At 39.5% G+C, this 14263-nt stretch overlaps 1 protein-coding gene across 3 annotated transcripts in view; it reads right to left on the minus strand.

Annotated features, from left to right (window-relative positions):
- KAT6A (lysine acetyltransferase 6A) overlaps window positions 1-14263 on the minus strand; it is a 125651-nt gene that overhangs the window by 19499 nt on the left and 91889 nt on the right. For all 3 annotated transcript variants that reach the window (XM_033232156.1, XM_033232154.1, XM_033232155.1), the window contains exons 9-10: window positions 5725-5840; window positions 13-154 (exon numbers count right to left, since the gene is read on the minus strand). In XM_033232156.1, coding sequence (XP_033088047.1) covers window positions 13-154; window positions 5725-5840 — 258 coding nt within the window. The remainder of the gene's footprint in view (window positions 1-12; window positions 155-5724; window positions 5841-14263) is intronic.

Raw genomic sequence — 14263 nt, forward strand, 5'->3', positions numbered from 1 at the left:
TATCTACCTTACCTCAAAGACAGAAATATTATTCTTTCTGTAAATCTCATTGGCAGGAGGATGGAACCAACCACATTTCTTCATGTGCTGCTGCAGAATAGTTCTACTTTTCATATATTTTAAACAAAATTCACAAAGATACAATTTGGGAAGCCTGTAAATGATAATCAAACAAAAAAGACAGGGCTTTATATTTTAGAGAATTTCAAACTTGCACAATTATCATCTTTTTGCCTCTCATTACTACCCAGGTAACAGGTTAAAAAAAAAAACAAAACAAAAAAACTGCATATGCAAAAATATTGGATGGTAAAATGACAAAATATATAATTCAAATAAATTACTGTATCTTGTCTCATATTAAGTACTGAGATGAAAAGAAAAAATTAATTTAGTTGCTATCAATTTGGATAGTTATGCTTAAAATATTACTCTAGAATTAAAGCAAATAATATTTGCTAAGTAGGTTAAGACACACAAAAATGTTTGGTTTACGTGAAGACCACAACTATTTTTTCAAGTTCCCACTCTGAAAGCAGCTTTTAAAATATAATTACAATTTATCTGTAAACATCTAACATTCTACTAAAGTTTTTCCCAAGGTTTATTTATGGAACACGAATCCTGCAGGTACTAAGGATTTCGTGCTCAAATAAGGGCAAGAGGGCACATGCTTTTTCCCACCTTTCCTGGGGGATTCACAATGTGCATTAATTCTTCCCATATAATCTCACATCTTATTTTTATTTTTTAAACTGTCATTCAATTCAGCACACTAAAAGCTTCCAAGGAACTTTTGTACTATAATATTACTAAACATACAATATCGTTTTTCAAAATCTCTAATGTTAGCCACACCAATACAACTTGTAATTATATTATTAGTACAACCACTCCAAAATTAAGCACTGAGTGAAACAAATAATGAACTGGCACTATAAAGTCAAGAAGCAGGAGCTAAGAGCATGGAAAGCAATGTGTCGTTGGCTACTTTGTTTCCACTGCATTCTGCCTCAAGCCCCACTATTCAGGAGGAACCACCAGATGAAGAGGTTTTTCCATCTTCACCACCAGAGCTACAAATCACAGAATGAAATGGCTCCTTATAAACTTCATCATCTAATATGAGCACTAAATGTATTAAATAAGTCTTACAGGTGACCTATAACTGGGAGACCACCTTCCTGAATACCTGGATTCTGAGTAATTTCTTCTTGAAAGGAAGAGGAAGAATGAGTCTCCTTATGTAGATGTAATGGGTGGCACCTCCCTCCCTAACTGTTTTACTTACCTCTTACCTGTGCTAAATTCTCAATGAGCAATCTTAACTTGTCACGGCATGAAGATACAGAAGTAACACTATCTGTGTCCAGTTTCACTTTGAGGGCTAAATATTACAACTAAATACTTCCTATAATACGAATCTGAGAAACTTTAAAAATTTTGTGCTTTTTAAAGTATTTTTGTAAAAATGATACAGTAAAAAAGTGACAGATCATTTACTAAATCATGGTAAAGATAAATGCCAACTTTAACAGCATCCAATCCAACTGTTAGATCTCAGCACAGAGACATGAAAATAAAGTACCATTTATGTTAATTAGCTAGATTTAGTCGTATTTCATAATGTGCATATTTCAAAACATCATGTTGTACATAATATATGCAATTTTATCTGTCAATTAAAAAACAGAAAATATTCAATAAATGCTAATTACTTTTCTGGAAACAGAAGGAAGAGAGGGGAGAGAGGAAGGGAGGGAGGGAAGAAGGAAGGGAAGAAGGAAGGAGGAAGGGAGGGAGGGAGGGAGGGAGGGAGGGAGGAGGTAGGGAGGGAGGGAGGGAGGAAGGGAAAGAAAGTACAATTTATGTCCTAAGGTCTGTGAGAGAAGGCCAAAAATGTTTAATGCTCTCACAGTAACCAAATTGCTCAAGAAACATCAGGAGAAATAAAAGCTCTGAGAAAATTACTGTCAAGTCTTCTCCAGTAAATGAAGAGTTCATGCTACTTCCTTAGAATGGCAAGATGTATGGCATGTATGGCATTTAATTGATGATTAAAAAAAGAAACAACTTTTGTGAACCTTATTATGTGAAAAATAGTAAACTGAAAACAAGCATTGTGATCTACTTTATTCCAATCCAGTTCTCGCTGAAAACATTTTAAAAGCCCCTTACTTTATTAAAACCAAGCCCACTGGGATGACACTGCTAATCTAAAGGGAATCATCTGGAAAAAAACTACTGGAAAACCAAAATATTTCTAGTAATATTATAAACAACTGCCGTTCTCTCACTGAAAAAAGATCTATCATAAAGAAAAACATGAGACTACATGAAATGAAATGTATTTATAAAGATTATGAATACTCCTAGCCCTGGAGAATCTTGTTGGGGGCTGCTTTTAGTGATCTTCTTCCTGGCAGGACCTAGGTCTCAGCTATCAAATATGTAGCTGTACAGTGGTTTTGACCAACTGTACGTGAAGTGTCACCTCCACACTGGAAGTTTATTCTAAAGTCTGCCGCAATGCTGACAACCCAGCCCATGGAACCAGGGCTGTGCTGTAGCTGGGCGTGCTTCTCTAACTTCTAGAATGATGCAATTATTATTCTCAGGAATTTCTACAGTACTTTCTGGCTTCTGAACATGGCCCAACATAGTAGCAGTTTGTGGAGTCAACTTGTAGCAAATTTTTAATGTAACAATACAATTTATACCAAATATTACTTAAATCTAAGATTATGGTACAAGTCAAGGGAGATCAACCTAGATATACATGCTACATGGAGTAGCATAGGCCCAGTGGTGGCCCAGTGGTTAATGGTTATGGCTATGTAGTAAGAGAGAAGTGAGCTTCAAGTTCTGCCACTTATACACTGTACTGTCTGGAACCAGGTCTGCAAAATGAAGACAGTAATATTCATCTCACAGAATTTACACCAGAGATGCTTAGTCCAGTACCAAGCTCAAGGGATGGTAATAACAGTTGCTATTACTTAACAATTACTATTTGTATTCTTCTTTCATCAATTTTACTCAATAATTTAATAGCCAAACGCATTAGGGATCCTATTTGGTTTCTTCTTCCGTAACTGGAATGATGAGAATAATCAAACTGGTTCTAGTGACAATCTCATAATCTAAGTATCAAATAAAGCCCAGAGGAGAATCAAAAGGCAGAGGAATCTTCCTAGGCTACTCTATCACCTAGGAATCTGCCTCTTTAGGATCTCAAAGCAAAGAGCTAAGCTCTAAGCAGCACAGGAGCAGAGGGCATCCCACGATGACAATTTCTTTTGCCTTAAGACCATCTATGTCATGCTCTTAATGGCAGAGTAGGTTTCGTGATGAACCTGTCTCTGCCATGTGTGGGCACCACATGGCACTGTGGGAAAAATTCATAGTTAAAACTGTTTTACACTCCATAATGTCTGAGACTTAATCACACTGCTCCAAATGAAACAGTATTATTGCTTCATTGTTTTGTTTTGATTTTTAAAGACAGGGATACAAGATTACTTACACAATGCACACACAAATATTTGGATATGAAAGGACATTCCCTAAAGCATAATCCCACTTCCCAAAAGAGGTTGTTCTTGTGATCTTTTCCTTTTTGTTTGCTCCTACTGCCCTGTTTTTGTACGTTACAGTGTTTAAAACCTTTAATGAGAAAACAACTTATAAGTAGTTTAGCACAAAATAATAAATAAGCAGTAACAAAATTAAGAATAGAGGTTTATTATTTGGAAAATGTAAGATCTCCAAACATTTTAGTCACCTCAAGTTTCAAGTTCACTTAAATAAATATAATTTTTAAAAAATGTAACCAAGAGAACTATGAATATAAAGACAGAAAAAAGTCATAATTACTCAAGAACCTATTAAAAATTACAGGATATTTTCTAATTGAAAACTCAAAGAACCCTACCCAATGGATGAAAAAATACACAGAAAATGTCTAAAACTGCTTAAGGAAGTTGATGAACTTTATAAGTTCCTATCCTGTTTCTGCTTTCTACTGTTTCCTACTATACTTTTTTAAGTTATTTTTTGATGGCATTATTTATTCTTTTACTGATAACTAGTCTCCTCACACCTCTTTCTAATGAAAATCTCATCAGAACAAAAGTTACATTTTCAATGAATCCTTTAAACATCTATCTTAAAAGACAACAGTTTATTATTCCATTCTCATCATTCTCTTGAATGATTACAGGCAATATGTCCTTGGCATATTTCTTCTCAGTCATACAAGATCTTGGCTATTCAGAACTCCTGAGGAATAATATATATTATACATAATATATATATGTATAATATATATACATGTATAGTATGGAAATGCAAATACAGTGCAACCTTATCTTAAAGTCAGATTAACTGTTGTCAGCTCATGATACCGTGTGCTGCCTTGAAGACACGCCAGTGTTTGGGGATAACTGATCCTACAGTAAATGGCCCTCAATGTTGTGTTTCATGAGCTTGTATGTTAGCTTCCTGGAGTTTTGCTTTTTCTTCTGTTTTTGTTTGTTGTCACTTTGAGGTCGCTGTCTGAAATGGGCATTCTTACCCCTATTTTTCTGCTTCAACTATAGACTAGAGAAGCAAGTTATTATATGGAAAGAAAAAGTAAAAAGATAAATGAGTTTTACTCGGTGGCCCTTTTAACAACTATACTGGCCTATTCCTAGTTTCTTGGAAATAACTCATGTTAAGGCACTCAATATATTGTAAAGTACTGAATAAATTTTGCTAATGTTTTGGACAGGCAATGTTACTAAATGGGTGAAAACTTACAGGATGAGAATACTCTGAACATGTATTTAACCCACAAAGCACCATGACGTATTATTTCTTGTAACACTCTGCTATACGGGAAACTGAGGCATAAGTAGTTTATAGATTAGAGAGCATTAATGTCACTACTGCACTTCAATTAACTAGTATTTAATTTTTTGATCTCATCTTATTTCATCTTTTAATTTTAACCATAAAGAAAAATATAATAATTGACATTATTGAGCACTTACCATTTTCTAAGTGATTTACATGCTGTAGCTCATTTAATGTTCTCAATATCCCCACGAAGTAAGCACTATTACTATCTCTGCTTTACAGATGAGGAAATTGAGGCACAGAGCAGTTGGGCAGCTTTTAAGGTTACATAACTTGTCAATTTCAGAGCTGAGTCATGAGACCACTTTAGCGCCACCAAGCTGGTGAGTGATCAATGGTTATTAATATATCTGGAAGCCCAAACTATTAATATATAATTTTACACCATTTGTCCAATTTTTTCTGGGAAAACACACCATTTACTAAGTTTGCCAAATTATAAATATTCAGATCAAAGGCTCATCAACTGAAACTTTATATTAATTTATATATGAGTCTCTTCTCTTTTTCAAAATTCTTAGTGATAGGAGTGAAGACAAATTTCTCTTAAAAAAAAGCATTCCCCTTTTATTGTGACCATGCATTTGGGTTTCTCATTTTAAACATCAGTGTCTGAGAGGTTACAGAAGATAACATCTAAAGCAAACTGGGATGCAGTGGCTGCCAAAGCTGCTGCTATTATTACGGACATTTAAAAGCCCCCAGTTTCCTCAAATGTCAAGGATAAAGTGGACTCAAACATCTTCAAGACTTCAAAACACCTTCCAGTTCCAGACTTCTATGGATCTCAAAACAGAAGGTCAAGGGTCTCTCAAAACATACCTTGAGTATTCTTGAGGATATGGGGAGGAGTACCAGGTGTGAATTTCATACTTCCCAAACTCAATGACAGAGGGACAGCGGACTTGTGGATCAGGGGGACCAGTCACTCCAACTTTCTGTGCAGTCAAGAAATACATTCAAAAGTTAGCTAAATTAGACACACTGAGATAACAAAGTTCTGAATCTAAATGTTGTCTTCTCAGGACTCCAAAGGAGAAACACAAAAACAAAAACAAAGCTACAACAAGCTAACATATTTTGAAATAAGTTATATTATTCCTTAAATAGAGCACCCAGATGAAGAATAAAAATGCTAATAAATCTCTTGGAAACAAATGCATTTGGTGTTCCTGCATTTCTACATTTAATAACACTAAAAATATTTTCCTCAACTAAACTCACTCTTAGTGACTAATATTAAAGAGACACTGCTGATACTTGGAGATACAAGATAAAGAACAATTTACAAGTAAGGGAGAGGGACACTGCATATTTGTTGAAGTCCTACCACACTGACTCTGCTGACAACAATGGAGATGCCCTACTGAACACATAAGCACACAAAGGATGATTTTCTAGTTTGGGAAAGTAGATATTTAAGAGAAATATAAAAAGAATCAGACAAATGTCAAGAGAGTTTCATTTTATACTATGCCTAAAATTCCCTTCATTACTAGCTCTGCATAGATTTAACCAAAGAAAAAGACAGTCTGTTATATATAGACCTTCTTTTTTCTACCTTCTCTTTACCATGAAAACAATCTATACGCCCCTCATCCCTGCAATAATCTGAACTACATTATCCAAACAGAGAATAACTTTTAAAGCCTTTATGACTTCCCTGACTTTCCAGATCAGAAATTCAAACCTAAGTACGTAGCTCAAGAAAACAAAGGCAAGCCGGGCGCGGTGGCTCAAGCCTGTAATCCCAGCACTTTGGGAGGCCGAGGCGGGCGGATCACGAGGTCAGGAGATAGAGACCCTCCTGGCTAACACGGTGAAACCCCGTCTCTACTAAAAATACAAAAAAATAGCCGGGCGCGGTGGCAGGCGCCTGTAGTCCCAGCTATTCGGAGGCTGAGGCGGGAGAATGGCGGGAACCCGGGAGGCGGAGCTTGCAGTGAGCCGAGATTGTGCCACTGCACTCCAGCCTGGGCGACACAGCGAGACTCCGTCTCAAAAAAAAAAAAAAGAAAAGAAAACGAAGGCTGTCAAGGGTCTTAACACGTTAACTCAAGGGCAACGTGACTTGCTCTGCACCCAATCTAGCAACAGATGCATATACACACTCACGTCCATGTGTGTGCATGCAGATTTATCATGGATGCTCTACAAATACTAATTGACAAGCAAAAGACAAAGAGTTTAGCCTAACCAAATACAAGTATTAATAACTCTTCCCCAAAAGGACAACTGAAAATATCCTTCAATTTTATGCTTCAAAGACCACTAAGAGGGCCGGGCGCGGTGGCTCAAGCCTGTAATCCCAGCACTTTGGGAGGCCGAGATGGGCGGATCACGAGGTCAGGAGATCGAGACCATCCTGGCTAACACGGTGAAACCCCGTCTCTACTAAAAATACAAAAAACTAGCCAGGCGAGGTGGCGGGGGCCTGTAGTCCCAGCAACTCAGGAGGCTGAGGCAGGAGAATGGCGGGAATCCAGGAGGCGGAGCTTGCAGTGAGCTGAGATCCGGCCACTGCACTCCAGCCTGTGCGACAGAGTGAGACTCCGTCTCAAAAAAAAAAAAGGCCACTGAGATTAGTAAAAATTCCTTGTTAGAGCACGCAGATACACACACATATTTTATAACAAACTAAAAAGAACAGAGATTTTTATTCATTGGTTTTACATAAATTCGTTTCTGAAAAAGTCTCTTCACCACTTCACCATAACTCATTAGAGAACTCTGGTCTTTCTAACCGTTCTCTTTTATAAAAGGCCAAGGGACTTAACTCAGGTTTCATACTGGAATGTAGCCAAGTGAAATCTCAAGCTCTTCCTTAGACACCTCAAAACAAAAGACAAACATCTGTTTGTGGGATGAATTGTGTTATAACACCAACAAGTACTGGGGCTCCTCCAAATACAAAAACAAAAAACAATAAAGAATACATAACACAGGGTTAAAGTAAGATTTCTTTCATTTCTCAAAATCCAAACAGAACTTTGTAAAAAGATTTTTTAAAGGCTGTTCTTGAAACTACATTCTAGAATCAACTACTCTAACTCATAAAGTAGTATCTTTTCATCTATCTTCACAACTCAAAGTAGTAACAACAGTATAGGAAACTTTCAAAATAACCAAATACCAGAAACCAGATCTAACTTCCTGAGGCAAGGATCAGATAGAAAGCCCGAAAGTCAAGGTCAGGCACCTGCTGCAGCACTGCCTGTTGTTTGAGGGTGTTCCTATCAGCTGCCAGCTGCTCTTCTAGGCGGATGCCCGACGTGAAAGTGGATATCCAGTTCCAGTACAGCTGTTTGCACATCACCACAACTATGCACGTCTGTCCAGAATGGGACCTGTGGGAGGTTCCCCTCTGCCCACATCCGCCCTTAACCTTTGCACGGTGAAACGCTCCTGCACATGCGCTCATGTGCGAGCCCGCCTCCACTCCGTTCCCCTGAGCAAGCCTCCACAGCAAGGGTGTTTCCTCTTATGAAGGTTTAAAAATTAGCAAGGCTCTCTACACAGGGAGGAAGAAATGGCTACCTAGAAACCACTCATTCCAGTCCCAACCAAACTCAAACTGTCATATCGGAACTATAAGGTTACCTTTGCTAGGTCATTTTATTTTAACATTTCAGCCAAAGTATGTTTTCGTTAAACATGTTACTTTCCAAAGCAGCAGGTGTCTAATATAAATAACCAAGGGCACAAAATATATTTAAATGTTTAACTCAAGTTCTGCCACTTCATGTCCTCCTCATCTAAATATGCCAAATTCTTTAAAAGAAGACATATGTTCCAGGCCAGAACTGACCTTTTAATCTAAGATAACTAACCCGGGGGGGGGGGGGGGGGTGGCGGGGAAGGGGGCAGATTAAATGCACCAGTAATTGGGCTAAACTAAAAGAAAACTTTATGCCTACTGCTAGATAATAAAGCTTTTATTACCACTGGTTTATATGAAAAGATTATTACTCTTCTACAAAAAAATTAAGCTTCCATTAAATGACTCATCTAACTCCTATTTCTAACATTAAAAAGGCCATTCTTGCAGTATCTCCAACTCTGGATTTGGTAGGGACACCAAAATTGTGTAAATAATTTAACAATTTTTGTAAACACAGAGCTGCTGCCTTCCCCCATCTGTCCACTGGAGCACTCTCATTTGCCCTTACCTCTCCATTCCCCATGGGGGTGTAATGTTTTGAGGAGAGAGGGGGGTAATCCTTTATTATCAGTGTGAGGCTAGGAAATGTGGGGAGAAGAGATGTCTTTTTGGCATTTGAACATTTTCACACAGAAACACTATAGTAAGTAATTCCATTCATTAGGGATTAAGTAACATGATGAAAGAGGTATGAAAGAACGAATTCACATGCTCCACAACAGAGAGAGCATGAATTTAAGGACTACAGCGAATCAGCGTTTGTGGAGCACCTACTGTGCTAGACTCTGACTTGAGCCTTACGTCATTACCTCCTTTGGTCCCCACCATCCATCCTTCAAAGTAGAAAACAATATACCCACTCTGCAGATGAAAAAATAAGCCTCAGAGAGGTTAAGAGGCAAAACCACTAGGGCAGGAATGGCAAGTGAAGCATAAAGACAGAAAAGAAAGACATGGGTTGAGATGTGACGGAAGTAGAGATAGCCCTCAACTAATTCTTCCCTAAATTCCCAAAGTTTGTACGTTTTTAAAACCTGGAACATGGTTTTCCAAAGAAATGAAGCTACAAGTCCACAAACTCTTAATCCAAAACCCTTGGACTAGAGTAGAATGTGTTTTGGAATTCTGATATTTTCTGATTTTATAGAAGCATTAGTACATACATGTGTACAGTATGTGCATGTGAATAGCCCTAGTAGGATTTGGGGCAGCACTCCATAATCAGACACACTAAAATTTCTTTAGCAAAGCGTACGAATATTCACATTAACTGGCATAAGTAAGGAATATAAATAGTCTGTCAGGTCAGATCATGTTTTGCCAGTAACTCGGTTCAGGTCAAGTGGGACCTTATTGCAAAATGAGTTGGAAAAAAATTTCTTTCCGTTCTCCAAAGAAGATATACAGATGGTCAATAAGCTCATGAAAAGATGCTCAACATCACTAATAATTAAGAAAATGTAAATCAAACCACAATCAGATACTACTTCACACCCATTAGGATGGTTATTATTTTTAAATGTAAAACACCAGAAAATAACAGATGTTGGTGAAGATGTGGAAATACCAGAACCCTTGTCCCATTGTTGGTGGGAATATAAAATGGCACAGCTGCTGTGGAAAACAGTATGATGGTTCCTCAAAAAAGTAAACAGAATTACTACATAATCTAGCAATTCCACTGCTGAGTATAGCCCCCAAAGACCTGAAAGCAGTTCTTTGTATATGGGTATCTATTTGTACACCCATGTTCATAGCAGCACTATTTACAATAACCAAAAGGTGGAAACAATCCAAGTATCCACTGATGGATGAATGGATAAACCAAAAGTGGTACATACATAGAACGGAATATTCTCCAGCCTTAACGAGGAAGGCAATGGTTGGGCGCTGGTGGCTTACTCCTGTAATCCCAGCACTTTGGGAGGCCGAGGTCACGAGGTCAAGAGATTGAGACCATCCTGGCCAACATGGTGAAACCTCGACTCTACTAAAAATACAACAATGAGCTGGGTGTGGTGGCACGTGCCTGTAGTCCCAGCTACTCGGAAGGCTGACGCAGAAGAATCGCTTGAACCTGGGAGGCAGAGGTTGCAATGAGCCAAGACTGCACCACTGCACTCCAGCCTGGGCAACAGTGCAAGACTTGGTCTTATTTAAAAAAAAGAAAAAAAGAAAAAAGGAAGGCAATTCTGACACAGACTAAAATACAGATGAACCTTGGGGACATTATGCTAAGTGAAAGAGCCAGACAAAAAAGGACAAATACTGTATAATTCTCCTTATGGTACCTAGAGTAGACAAATTAATAAAGGCAGAAGACAGAATGATGTTTACCAGGGGCGGGGGGGATTCGGAGTTGTTTAATGGGTACAGAGTTCCAGTTTTGCAAGATGAAAAAGTTCTGGAAATAGATGATGGTGATGATTGCATAACAAGGTGAAGGTCTTTAGTGCCACCAAATTGTAACACTTAAAAACGGTCTGGGGCCAGGTGCGGTGGCTCACGCCTGTAATCCCAGCACTTTGGGAGACCGAGGTGGGCGGATCATGACGTCAGGAGATCAAGACCATCCTGTGAATGGTGAAACCCCGTCTCTACCAAAAATACAAAAACTTAGCCGGGCATGGTGGCGAGCGCCTGTAGTCCCAGTTACTCGGGAGGCTGAGGCGGGAGAATAGCATGAACCCGGGAGGTGGAGCTTGCAGTGAGCCGAGATCGTACCACTGCACTCCAGCCTGGCCAGCAGAGCAAGACTCCGTCTCAAAAAAAAAAAAAAAAAAAGGGTCTGGTTAGGCCAGGCGCAGTGACTCATGCCTGTAATCCCAGCACTCTGGAAGGCCAAGGTGGGTGGATCACGACATCAGGAGACTGAGATCATCCTGGCTAACACGGTGAAACCCTGTCTCTACTAAAAATACAAAAAATCAGCCGGGCATGGTGGCAGGCACCTGTAGTCCCAGATACTCGGGAGGCTGAGGCAGGAGAATGCCGTGAATCTGGGAGGCTGAGCTTGCAGTGAGCTGAGATGGCACCACTGCACTCCAGCCTGGGTGACAAGAGTGAGAATCTGTCTCAAAAAGAAAAGAAAAGAAAAGAAAAGTCAAGTCTGGTTAAAATAACTTTTATGTTGCCACAATGATTTTTTTTCAAGTTTTCAGGACTCCTTAGATTTCAGGATTCTGGATATTGTGACCTGTATAAACATTGATACCTAGCTAAGCCACAAATGCTCAAGACACTATATACTACTTCCTATCTTTCCCTTTTCCTAAGCCTTTTTGCTTTATACTCAGACTTCTCTTCATCCATCTCCTTTGCTAGTTCTTTTACTATAAAATATTGACAAAATCTAGAATTCTGTCCTTGGCCATCTTATCTTTTCCATCCGGAGGACCCATAATCCAGTGCTTCCATCAGTTTTCCACTCTCCTCACGCCCTCCTTTCTCTCTACACAGCTTAGATTCTAAGGTTTTTCCCTGTAATTCCACCCTTTGCAGAGACCTTTAACTCTCTTGCTTCTCTTCTAATTTAACAACAAAATCCTAACCTCTATTAAATTCAACTCTTCACATAATCCAAGTCATTACCTCAATGTGAACATGGGTGGAGAAAAACAGAGAATCACGCTACCCAGTCTCACATTATACTCCTACCCACAAACCTCAAGCAGGTCCTGATGCTTCCTACTCTACTCTCCCGTTCTGAAAGACAACTGCATCCTTTCTCCTCTGCTCAAGCCTCCAACACTGCTTATTCCACCACCTTCACTTTCAGCCAATGCTTTTGCTTCCTATTGCACTAAACTGGACAAAATCAAAAGAAAACTTCCGCAATTTTTCCCACCCACATCGGTCTGCCTCCACCTTTGTGCCACACATCCTGCCTTTCACCAATACAGTGGATAGAGATTGAGCTCCTCAGCCTACAGCTTCCCATGAGATAACATCTTCCTGCTCCCTAGCGAAAGAACATCACCCAACAGTTCCCCCCCTATCTTCTGCATCATCAGCTTTTTTCCCTCTACCAGGGCATTCCATCAGCATACAAAGAGCTGTTATTCCTTCCATATTTAAAAAAAAAAAAGGAGGCATGGTGGCTCACCCTGTAATCCTAGCACTTTGGGAGGCAGAGATGGGCGGATCACAAGGTCAAGAGATTGAGACCATCCCTGGCCAACATGGTGAAAACCCATCCCTACTAAAAATACAAAATACAAAAATTAGTTGGCAGTGGTGGCGTGCACCTGTAGTACCAGCTACTCGGGAGGCTGAGGCAGGCCCTTGAACCCAGGAGGCAGAGGTTGCAGTGAGCCGAGATGGTGCCACTGCACTCCAGCCTGGTGACAGAGCGAGACTGCATCTCAAAAAAAAGGGTATCTTCTTTAGCCCTCACAGCTCTATCCAACTCTCCCTTTCTCTGCTCCTAATTACTGTAAAAAACCTCAAAAGAGTGGCCACATATTACTACTATAACCAATTTCTCCTTCCATTCTTTCTTGAACCCACTCCAATTATCTCTTCACCCTCCCCTGTCCCCATCATGGAAACAGTTTCTCAAGATTACTTCCTTGTTGCTAAGCTGGACAGTCAATTTTCAGTTCTCATCTTACTTGGTCTATTTGCAGAATTTAAAAACCGATCCTTCCTTCTTACAACACATTCTTCACTTAGCTTCTAAGGAACTACACCTTCATGGTTTTTTTCCTACTTCACTGGCCATTCCTTCTCAGTTTCTCCAATCTCTAAAAGTTGGAATAACCTAGACTCAAAGTTCTTCTCTTCTCCCTTGGTGATCTCATCTAGTCTCGTTTTTCAAAAAACAACCTACTTGCTGGTGAGTTCTGAATTGAAATTTTCAGCCCAGACCTGTGTTCTGGCTGTGTTCAGACTGTGTTCTGGCATTGTCTCGAATTCCCTGCTTTCACAATGCATCAACATATCCCAATGGGTCTACCTTCAAAACGTAATAGGGAATTCCAATTCCACTACTACCACCACAATCCAAAACACCACGTCTCTTACTTCAATAATTTTAAGAGTCTCCTGAAGTTCTCCCTGCTTCTATACTGCCCTCCATCCCCCACCCCGAACCCCACCCTGCCTCAATCTACACAGGAGCCAAGTAATCCTGTTAAAACAAAAGTCACTCTTCTGCTCAAAACCCTCCCAGGGTTCCTATCTCATTCAGAGTAAAAGTCAAAGTCCTTACAACAGCCAAGAAGACCCTACAAAAGCCAGCCTTCGTTACCTTTCTGTCCTTGCCATCTGCTATTTTGAGCCTTACCTGGCTCTAATCACATTGGCTTCCTTGTACTTCCTTGATCATGCACAAATCGTGACTCAGGGTCTTTGCATTTCCTGTTCCTATGCCTGGAATGTTATCCCCCCGTTACCTACATGTTTCATCCCCTCACCTCCTTCAGGTTTTTGCTAAATGTCAGAGAGACAGTCCCCAACCAACCAATTTAACATTGCACACATTAATCCTCTCCCTCTGAATTCTCCCTCTTCCTCCCCTGCGTTTTCTCCATAACACTACCACATGGCATACCATTTATTTTACCCCATTCCAACCCAAACTAAACTGTTAGCTCCCAAGAGTAAGGAATTTTTTTTTAAATGTTTTGTTCACTGCTAAATCTTTAGTGCTTGGAACATAGTAACCAGTACTCAGTAATATTTATTATTAGATAAATA

The sequence above is a fragment of the Trachypithecus francoisi genome, unplaced genomic scaffold (genome assembly GCF_009764315.1).
Source record: "Trachypithecus francoisi isolate TF-2019V2 unplaced genomic scaffold, Tfra_2.0 Contig01440, whole genome shotgun sequence".
NCBI lineage: Eukaryota > Metazoa > Chordata > Mammalia > Primates > Cercopithecidae > Trachypithecus > Trachypithecus francoisi.